General features: G+C 36.6%; 2 protein-coding genes across 2 annotated transcripts in view; both read left to right on the top strand.

Moving 5' to 3' along the window:
* Positions 1-43, top strand: part of LOC138031518 (uncharacterized) — a 771-nt gene extending 728 nt beyond the window's left edge. Inside the window, exon 1 of the mRNA XM_068879202.1 lies at positions 1-43. This exon is cut by the window's left edge and continues 728 nt beyond it. Within this exon, the coding sequence (XP_068735303.1) occupies positions 1-43 (43 nt within the window).
* A 9,397-nt stretch (positions 44-9,440) lies between these two features.
* LOC138031519 (uncharacterized) lies at positions 9,441-10,643 on the top strand. Its single transcript, XM_068879203.1, has one exon. The coding sequence runs from the start codon at positions 9,441-9,443 to the stop codon at positions 10,641-10,643; it is 1,203 nt and encodes a 400-aa protein (XP_068735304.1).
* The last annotated feature ends 740 nt before the right edge of the window (positions 10,644-11,383 follow it).

Here is an 11,383-nt window from a genome sequence, read left to right on the forward strand (position 1 = left end):
ACTTATAAAGAATCAAGAAGAATTTAACAAGTTAAAGAGATAAGTACTGATAATGTTATAGCATTACATACTGTTCTAAAGGTATAGGGGCTAGCTGCCCTTCTAACCAAAGTGAACTGTCTGATAAGGTCACTGAACTTAAGAACTTACCGATTCTAAATGTAACTTCTCCTGTTTCCGTTATTCCACACCTTACAAATATTGATGTTGATCATAATATGCCCTCAGATCAGAACTTTAACTATTATACTACTCATGACTTTCATTCCAATTATGATATAAATGACTTTTCAACACACTCGAAGTCCTTTGCTGCTTTACACTGCAATATTAGAAGTTTGCAGTGTAATCTTGAGAATTTTGTTCATTTGCTATCTGAATTGCAGTTCCCTTTCTCAGTATTGGGGCTTTCGGAAATTAAGTTTAAGGTTGATAAGGATATCATAACAAATGTTAATATTCCAGGTTATAATTTTATTTCACAGCCAAGCCTCTCAAATGCAGGGGGTGTTGGCTTCTATATAAACAATAATTTAACTTTTACTGTTCTATCAGAACTATCAACTACAGATGTCGATTTTGAAGCTCTTTGGATAGAGATTAATTGTGACGGTCAATCCAATCTAATCTGTGGAGTTGTATATAGACACCCAAATGGAAATTTGGATAATTTCATGGTTTATATTAACAAGGTAATTGAAAAGATACATCTGCAAAATAAGTATTCCCTCATAATGGGTGACTTCAATATTGATCTCTTGAATTCTTGCAAACCATCAGATGATTTCATTAATACCCTTGCTTCCTTCTTTTACCAACCTCACATTTTACAACCCTCGAGGATAACGGATCACACTGCTACTCTAATTGATAATATTTTCTTTAATTCTATTGAGCATTTTACTCTCAGTGGGAATATAGTTTATGATCTTACTGACCACTTGGCTAATTTCATTATTCTGAGTAATCTTAGTTCTCTCCCTTCCAATATAAAAGGATATAAAAGGGACCACTCTAATTTTAACCAATCGACCTTAATCAGTGAGTTGCAATCTATAGACTGGCATAGTATTTTACTTCTGATTCTGATCCATCTGATATGTTCTGCTCATTTTACTCTACACTTTCTGATATAGTAGATAAACACATTCCTTTGAAACAATTATCTAAGAAAGAATTAAAATTTCAGTCCAAGCCATGGATAACTCAGGGAATAAAAGTGTCTATTTAAGTAAAAAATAAATTTTATAAAAAATATTTAAAGACCAAATCTTACTATTTTCACTCCAAGTTTAAACTTTATAGGAATAAATTAAACCATTTATTAAAACTTAGCAAAAAACAATATTACAGTAATTATTTTTTGAAACACAGTAAAGATGGTAAAAGAATTTGGAATGGTATTAAACAAATTATTCATTTTAAGCCTCCAACAAGTCAGAGAACCATTAAAATTATTACCGATAGTAATGTCATAACTGATCGTCATACGATTGCCGATATGTTCAATAATTTTTTTGTTAATATTGGAAAGGACATTGCTTGCTCAATACCAAATGTTGAAATGTCTCCTTTAGAGTATTTAAAAACTCCTCTCTGTAATAGCTTTTTTATTTCTCCTATAACAGCAGAAGAAATTGAAAATGAAATTACTAAACTGAAATCTAGCAAAGCCACTGGTCTTTTTAGTATCCCTGTGACCATTCTCAAAATTTTGAAAACTGTTATATCTAAGCCTTTAGAGGTTTTGTTCAATGCTTCCTTTGAGACTGGTATAGTACCAGATAGTTTTAAATTAGCAAATGTAATTCCAGTCTATAAAAAGGGATCCCAGAACTGTTTATCCAATTATCGACCAATTTCCTTGTTGTCTGTTTTTAATACATTGCTTGAAAAGCTTATGTGTAATAGGTTAGTTGACTTCCTTGAAAAGAAAAAAGTATTCTTTGATAATCAATTTGGTTTTAGGGCTAAGCATTCCACTGATTATGCTATCCTTAGTATTGTCGATAAGATTTAAAGGGCATTTGATGAGAGGGATTTTTCTTGTGGTATATTTTTAGATTTCAGTAAGGCATTTGATACCATAAATCATGAGATATTGTTAAAAAAACTTGAGTTCTATGGCATCCGTGGGATTGCAAATCAGTGGTTTACTTCATATCTTGCAAATCGTCGGCAAACAGTTACTGTAAATGGTGTAACTTCTACTCTGGTTAATATTACATGTGGCGTTCCTCAGGGGTCAGTCCTTGGACCAATCCTTTTCTTGTTATATATTAATGACTTTCACCATCGTTCTAAAGTTTTTGATTTTCATTTATTTGCTGACGACACTAATTTATTCTGCAAACATAAAAATCTCACCTCTCTACAGGCAAGTATGAACAATGAACTCTCTAATGTGAATTCCTGGCTTTGTGCTAATAAACTTTCTCTTAATATAGAAAAAACTAGTTTTGTAATTTTTCATCCTCCTCAAAGGAAATTAACATTCAACTTCCACCTAACTCTAAATGGGAAGCGGTTGCAACAGGAATCTTGTATTAAATACCTAGGAATCTTAATTGATTCAAATTTATCCTGGAAACCTCAAATCGCATGTACTGTAAAGAAAATTAAAAGAAGTGTAGGCATCTTGTCTAAGCTTCGCCATTATGTTAATATTGATATTCTTACTAATCTCTATTATTCTTTAATCTACCCATTTTTGACCTATGGTATAATTATCTGGGGTAATACATACTCAACTACACTTCAGCCTTTATATATTTTACAGAAAAAAGCAGTTCGATTTATGACTTTTTCTACATTTGATGAGCATTCAACTCCACTGTTTAGATTATTAGAAATTATGAAGCTTTCTGATCTTGTTACATTTCATATTGCACTTTTTATGCATAAATTTCATAATAACTCATTGCCTTCGAATTTTGATACCTTCTTCAATTCAGTGCTTAATATTCATAACTACAATACACAAAGTGCAGCAAATCAATCTTATTACCTGCCTCGAGCTAGAACAAACTATGGAATATTTAATATTCGCTTTCAAGGACCAAAGGTATGGAACTCTCTTGGGAAAGATATAAAGTCAACTCCTTTTAGTAAATTAAAAAAAAAACTAAAAAATGAATTGCTGTGCCAATATTAATTTCATTCTGGTTTCTGTTTTCCCTAGGGTAATGAGTTTCTTCTCAGTTTATTCTGTGATTTATTTGCTGCCTTAAATTTGATTTTTCGTTTATTATATTCAGGATTTCATCCAAGTTTATCTGTCCTTCTCCCCATGGCTTGTAAATTTTGTTTGTCCTTTTTATAGTTATCTATAGTTCAATGTGTGTGTGTGTGTGTGTGTATGCATCATTCTGACCCTTATGTTGTAATTTATTCTATGTAGTTTGGTTTCCTAGCCTTGTTAACTTTCTAGTTATTTAGGAAGCCAACACCCCATTTAGCTTTAATTCTTACTTCATGTACATTAATTTTTTTTTTCAAGTATAAGGGGTCAATAAAAGTTGTTGTTGTTGTTCTTGTTGTAATTAGGCGAGTAGGGATTGGATTAACCTGCGATCAGGGGTACTTTTCCTTAGACATGGTGGGAAAAGGTACGCCTGATACAATTTCTTAACGAGTCGTCTGCTCGTAGTCCAGAATCTGGACTTTACTCTGATTGGCCGAAAAACAATAGAGCTCTTGGAGCCTCGCTCTGATTGGTTACAGAATTGCAAATCATACTTCTTGTAAATTGGTTAACAGCTGCTGAAATTATGGCCGCCGAGAAGGATTTCAACAGGAGTGATCTTTAGGCTCTGTTTACAGCTGCTGTTGCTTCGACTTCAGATTTTTTTCAAAAACCTTTAAAGGAAGAGCGGAGAGAATGCATCCAAAGAATGATTTGAATAAAAGAAGGCATTACGGTTGTACTTCCTACGGGATTTGGCAATAGTGTTATTAATACAGGCCTGAACATTCAAGAAGAAAATGCATAAAGAAAATATATTCGGAAGCAACAATTTGCGAATCCAAAAAGAACCGAATAGAACTTTAGGGCTGCCATATTCGGGGAATCAGCCGAGCTTGACAGAGAAATTCGACACTGTTTACGGAATCGCTGAACAATCTCAACACACTTCTAACAAAATGATAGCTGAGTACCTGCTGCTGAAAAAGTAGAATTTCTCAAAGTCCGTATTCCACATATCAATTTTTATAGCATCTTTTATTGGCATCTCAAATATTCGAGTTTAAATAAAGTTCATTGCACTGTTGATTGCGCCTGATGATGACATGAAGAATTCCGGCTTTTTCTGCCATTTTATCTCGAAATTCTTTGTTCCTTGATGGTTTGAACAGAGAAACCGCACCAACTATCAAGCAGGATTTGCAGAAATAGCTTTGATTGCAGACATCAAAGCCAGAGTGCTATTTTGTTTTTGTCGCGTCTTTACTTGAATCGCAGCGTGCAGGTGATTTCCGGTAAAATCTGATTGGCTCACATTTATAGCATGACACATGATAACATCACTCTTGACAGGTGGGCGGCAGACGACTCGTTAAGAAATTGTATCAGGCGTACTTTTTAGCGCCCTGTCTCAAGAAAAGTACGCTTGATCCCAGGTTAGGATTGGATCTAGCGTGCAGATTTTCGTTCTCAGCATTCCAATGACTTTCTTTATCGTTTCAACTTCAGGCAGATAGAATGAATCGAACGTAGCTGGTGTGTTTGAAGAATCATCAGAAACGGTAGTTGCAAGTAGTGATCCTTTGTTTCTGTGAAGGTTGTTTCTTATGAGAAGGATTTTATTTCGAAACGATTTGTTAAAGTCTTCAGCAAGAAGTTCCAAAGTCGTGTGGGATGGTAATTCGTCCTTTGTTTTATGAAATAGACCACGAACAATTTTCAGTAGTTTGGTTTTGTGAGAGAGGTGCAGCATTGCGGTTTATCACTATATCATGACTAATTATCACTTATGATATATCAAGAAATATCTTGTATGTTTCTTGTAAGCAATGTTGATAATATCATGATTAATCAATGGTTTTATAAGGGACTGATTTTTTGATATTCCGCATTAGGTTTTTATCATATAAGCATAATTTATCATGATATTATCAGAATATTTAATTAAGTAAGAATTTCTTCTTCCCCCTGTGATATAGGTAGCGTTCCTTTTAACCAACCTAAAACCGGATTCTGCGATCGAAAAATTAGATTTCCTGTTCCATTTATGGCGAAACCAATCTTAGATTGCAATCTAAACAATCTACCTCCGAACGTGGATCGTTCGGATTGGTAACTAAAACTGGTTTAAGATTTCCGTTCCATTTGTCATCGGGGAGCGAGTTTGGTGTGGATTATACGACGTGGTCTGTCAGCTCGGCACACAACAAACAACATGGCGGAGGAAATATGGGACTTTTCAGCCTGTTCAGGTACAAGGTGTTTTAATCATTTTCCTTTACATTGAGCAAAAGGTCTTAAAACCAGAGAAATGTTTAATTTTTGTTTCATTTATAAGTCAAGTTCAGGAAATAGTTGAAAACAACTGGAAGTTCTTTGGGTATAATGTCTATATTTTTTGCAGTTCTCTCAACAATCGACCCTGACCAGCTTATCGTTCAGGTTCAAACTCCAGCCGCCGCATTTGAAACTCCGCTATTGCAAGTTAAATGGTCAAGGAATGAAGTGCTGTTTCTTCTGTCTTTGTACAAAGAAAGGGAGAACTTTTTCAAAGACAAAAAGTCAAAGAAGAAAACTTTGTGGGAGGAAATATCGAAGGAGATGCAAGAGAAAGGATATGGCTACACTGGTGCTCAATGTGAAACGAAGTTTAAGAACTTAAAGCAAAATTTCACAAAAACAGTCGATCACAACAACGTGTCGGGCAACGACAAAAAGACGTGCCCATATTTTGAGGAGCTGAGCGATATCTTTGGCATGACACCTTCTGTAAAGCCAGTGGCAGTTTGCTCCAACAGGGCTGGTCCTGTTGGTGAACACCTCATCCGTACAAGTTCAAGTTCAGGTTCTTTTGCAGAAGCTGCAGCATCTTCTACTGATGGACGAAGACCATCATTGGACAACGAAGAAACTCCGCGCAGAGAGGTTAAAAGGTCCAGGGCCAAAAGGGCTCTTCAGAGTAAGGAGAGTCTCACTGATTTGTTCAAAGAGTACCAGCGGGAACAAAGGGAAAAAGAAGAGGAAAAGGAGAAACATGTCATGGAAATGCACCAGCAAAAGATGCAACGATTTGACAGGTTGCTGGAGCTATTTGAAAAGGACATTTCGAAATAAGGCATGTTAAGTTACTCTGGTTTATTGTCAATTATTTTAAATACATTTACATATTACATATTCTCGAGGACCATTTAATTGTCAGAAATTATTCTTTCTCGAAATATTTCATATTTATTGAGATGTTACAAATGAAATTGACTTGCAGTTCAGACAATTTTGGCATAAATGTATTTATTATTGAGATATTTTCAACTTGCAAAGGCAAAATAATTTAATTCAATTTTTGTGGAATGTGAAAAGTTTTCTACAGTATTTACAAAATTAAAAGGGCAATTTTTGATTGACAGTTGGCCAGTTTTGTAGCATGATTTGATAACAACCCCTCCATGTGATACCAAGATGTTCTTGGAAGTGTTGGCATGTTCTGTTTCAAAAAATGAACAATTTTCTACAGAACAAAGAGTTACTTTGACAACAAACAATGACCATGGACAAAACTGCAACACCATTTGTAACTAACATTAGTTCCAAATGTTAAAACAATACCCTCCATTCAATGGAGGCTATTGCTTTCATTGTCCTTAAGAACTTGCTTCGGAAGGCCACATTATGATCAGCCAAGCCTCTTAAGAATCTTGCTTGTTTGCCCACATTCATCCTTTTACCCTTCATCAAAGGGTTTATTCAGAACAAAACCAATGTGCAATAACTTACTTGGCAATTAATTTATCCATGAGCACACTCGCAATGTACCAAATCCATTACATAGTTCAAAATCAATTGCTCTGATTTGTCCTGACCTTTTTCATTTTAGAGTAATTATAATAAAGTATGCTGCAGAAAATAATTGGAGGGTTAGAAAATAAAAAAAAAACTGGCTCGACAGTCAAGCTGAGTTTATAACAGCAGACTGGTAAATAATAGCCTTTCCAGGCTGAAAGTGTCTGTGAAAAGGGAGGGAGAAGGGTACTTGAAAGTTGTGCTATGGCAATGCTTTACCGGAGGTTACAACCCTAACCCTTACATATAACTTGTAAAATGGAAGTACAGTAAAAACCCACGTGTAAGACCCTACTTGTTTAGAGTTTGGCAAAACAGGTTCTTATATTTTGGGGTATTAAAGTAGCAAATTTCTGCCAGGAGGTTCTTAATTTTCTAGGTTCTTACATGAGGGTTTTTACTGTATTATGATCAATTATCACATACCTACAGAAGCGGTCACTAGGTCTGCAGTCTGCAGTCTGCAGTCTGGGTTTTACACTGACCACAACAGGGATGTTGCATCTCCTTTGTTCATTTTTCACTTAAAACCCTTTTACAAATAAAATAATGAAATGAATTGACCACTTAGTGTGACTGAAAAAGGTACCCCTCTTGTGCAGACTATCCGCCCTCCCAGTGAAGCCTTCCTTTTGGGAACCTGCTTGAATTAGTTATTTGTCTTAAAAATGTATTGTTTTGCACCATACAGACAGAGATGAAGTGCAAAAGTTCAGCAAATCATGTCCATGATTTCAGCTCTCTTTCGAACAGCATTGTTGTCATCAGCAAAAATATTAACAAAGTTATTGGCATCATCATCATCGTCTAGAGGTTGTAGAAAATCATCTATTTCATCATTTGAATAAATGCAGAAATTGTGGAGTGTGCATGCTGCTATAACTAATTTTGGTAAAAACCTGATTCTGTCAATATCCACCATGACTCTCAACTTCCGGAATCTTCCTTTCAAAAGACCAATGCCACATTCAACGACAATCCGTTTTGAACTTAGACGATTTGTAAAACGCTTTTGCTGTGCAGTAAGATGGCCATTGTCCTTAAATCCTGTCATCAACCAGGTTTTTAAAGGATAGGCTGCATCTCCAATGATGTACGTTTGTCCTGGAAGTATGTCATTTGTTCTGGTCTCTGCATCATGAAATAAAGGGCTGTTTCTCAGAACGCGTGCATCGTGCGCTGCTCCAGGCCAGCCACAGTAAACATCGGTGAATATCATGTCAGCATCACAAACTACCTGAAGCTGCATTGAATGAAACCCTTTTCTGTTTATGTAATGTTCATGATGGTCATGTGGCGCCTTTATAGGGATATGTGTGCCATCAATGGCCCCAATGCATGGAGGTAAACCATTGTTCTCACTGAAACCCTCAATAGTCCGCATTAACCTGTCTCCAGAAGGCCACTGGATAAAATCAGGAGCAACGTTGTTCACAAGTGCGTTGCAGATTCTCGTGGTAACTCTCAACACGGTTGAACGTGACACATCAAACCGGTCTGACACTGACCTGATGCACTCAGGGTTTCCAAGGTACCAAACCGTTATTAGCAGCTGTTTTTCAATGTTAACAGTAGGACGACCTCTTTCTCGGGGTACTGGGATCTCAGGGCAGGTTCCCAAAATGTTGACAAGCCTTTGGGCCGTCGGTCTCGAAAGTCTGAAGTGCTGGCGAAAGGACGAATCTGACATAGCTGGAACTATTCTCTCAACGTACGACTCAGTGCGAACTTCAGCGTTTCTACAATTTCTCAAAAACTCCTCGAGCATCATAAACATAAGGATGTCTTCCTTTTTATCGCGTGTTTCATCAGTTGGCCCTTGGAGAAGTTCCTCCAACAACGAGAAAAATGCTAGTGGCGCTCGGCGAATTATGCCCGCCATGTTTGTTTTGAAAGAGAAATGGTTACCAGGCCCCTTGGCGTTGTTGCGTAATCTATTTTTAGATTTTTGTTCCGGCTGAAACGAAAATTGAAACAATCTGGATTCACTAGATTCGAAACTGGATTGGTTAAAAGGAACGCTACCATAGTGATAAATCATGATATTATCAGAATATTTAATTAAGTAAGAATTTCTTCTTCCCCCTGTGATATAGTGATAAATCATGATATTATCAGAATATTTAATTAAGTAAGAATTTCTTCTTCCCCCTGTGATATAGTGATAAATCATGATATTATCAGAATATTTAATTAATCGCTTTGATGATCCATACGATGTTTTTGAAATTCATATTTAATCAATACATGTTTCGGATGAAACATCATCCATCGTCAGTTGACAAATGAGAAATAAACTAAAGTTGAGCAATAAATAGTGTAACAAAGTGAGATATAACATGAATAATTAAGGATGAAGGCGAGAACAGAATAAAAACACCCAACCACGAAACTTCGAAATTTGAGCCGACACGCAATTATGCCATTTAATGCTGACGAAACAGTGATCAACATGTCTTCCCACCAATTGTCCTCTGAGCAATGCGATGCACTCAAAAATGGTCTGACTCATTCCATCTGTCCTCCATCTATACGCAAGTCTGACATCTATACTTGCTTCGAACTTATTCATGGCTCCATGGTCAAGAAAATCGTTGATCGTGGTCAAACTGGTAAGCTCCAAGCTGCATTATCGCATCTTGCGAGCTCCTACATCGCCTCTGATCGTGTATCTCACAATGATCGGAAAGTACTCCAAGTCTTGAAAAGTCTCAAAAGGAATAAGAACATTGTCATTCTGAAACCTGACAAAGGGAATGGTGTGGTCATTTTGGACAGGACAGTTTATGATAGCAGTATCCTTAACATCATCTCGGATTCGTCCAAATTCAAGAAACTTAAGGATGATGCAACTCTCTTAAGGGAGGGCCAATTACAACGGTTTCTTCGCAACCTGAAGAAGAATGATGAAATTGAGAACACCATTTATGACAAGACCTATCCATCAGGATCTCAACCAGCCAGAATTTATGGCCTTCCTAAGATGCATAAGGTTCAAGATCACTCTTCGACACCTCCCTTCTGGCCCATTGTTTCTTCGATTGGAACCTATAACTACAACCTAGCTAAGTATTTATGTACATTGTTAAACCCTCACATCCCTAATGACTACTGTGCTCATGACACATTTACTTTTGTTAGTGAAGTCACTAGACTCCATACCCTAAATAAGTTCATGGTTTCTTTCGATGTCGAAAGTCTTTTCACCAACATTCCCCTCATCGAATCTATCGACTTAGCAGTAGACTACATTATGAAGGGCAATCCAGATATTAAATTAGGACGGGAAAATCTTACTAAGTTATTTTTCTTTGCCACTGCTCAAACCCATTTTTCATTTTTGGGTAATTTTTACGATCAAATTGATGGGGTAGCCATGGGCTCCCCGCTTTCTCCTGTATTAGCTAATCTCTTTATGGGTCACCATGAGAAACGCTGGTTAGAGAATTACAATTCAGGTATCAAGTTTTACCGTAGATATGTCGACGACACCTTTGCTTTGTTTAATACCGAGCAGGATGCTTTATCTTTCTTTAGTTATATCAACAGCCAGCATCCTAACATCAAGTTTACTATGGAGAAGGAAGAAAACCACAAGCTTCCCTTCTTAGATGTGCTTTAAGATAACCATAGTAATCAGGGCATTATTTCCTCAGTTTTCCACAAGAAGACCTACACCGGTCTTCTCACTACTTTTTACAGCTTTGTACCTTTCAGTTACAAATTAGAACTAGTACGCACTCTGGTTGACTGAGTATTTAAAATTAATAATACTTGGACTGGTTTTCACTTGGACATAAGCAACCTTACCAGAACATTAAGGAAGAATTTGTTTCCTTCTAGCATTATCGAGAATGTTGTTAGAAAATTTCTCAACAACTACTTTACCTCCGATTCCTCTCAGAGTGTTGCTCGGAAGGACAATTGTTTGTATTTTAAATTACCGTACATCGGTCCTTTTTCCATCATAACAAAACACAGAATTAAGAAATTAGTCAACAAATTTTGCAGCGACCTGGAAATTAAGTTGGTGTTCACCCCGTTTAAAATTAGGAGTTGGTTTGGGGTGAAGGATCCTATCCCTGCGGGTTTACGATCGCGAGTCATTTACAAGTTTTCATGTGCAGGCTGTAATGCCTGTTATATTGGTGAAACCAATAGACATTTCGCCACCCGCATCCGTGAACATCTCGCCTCCGACAAACATTCCCACATATTTAAGCACTTGAGAGGTTCTGAAAATTGTCGCTCCCGGTGTTCAGAAGACTGTTTTAAAATCCTCGACTCTGCTTCCACACGTTTCCAATTGAAAATCAAAGAAGCCATGCATATCCTTTGGGAGCAGCCATCTTTAAATCCCAA

The sequence above is a fragment of the Montipora capricornis genome, chromosome 14 (assembly GCF_036669925.1).
Source record: "Montipora capricornis isolate CH-2021 chromosome 14, ASM3666992v2, whole genome shotgun sequence".
Lineage (NCBI taxonomy): Eukaryota > Metazoa > Cnidaria > Anthozoa > Scleractinia > Acroporidae > Montipora > Montipora capricornis.

Coding starts and splice junctions, on each gene's coding strand:
- LOC138031519 (XM_068879203.1), top strand. CDS start 9,441: ATGCCATTTAATGCTGACGAAACAGTGATCAACATGTCTTCCCACCAA.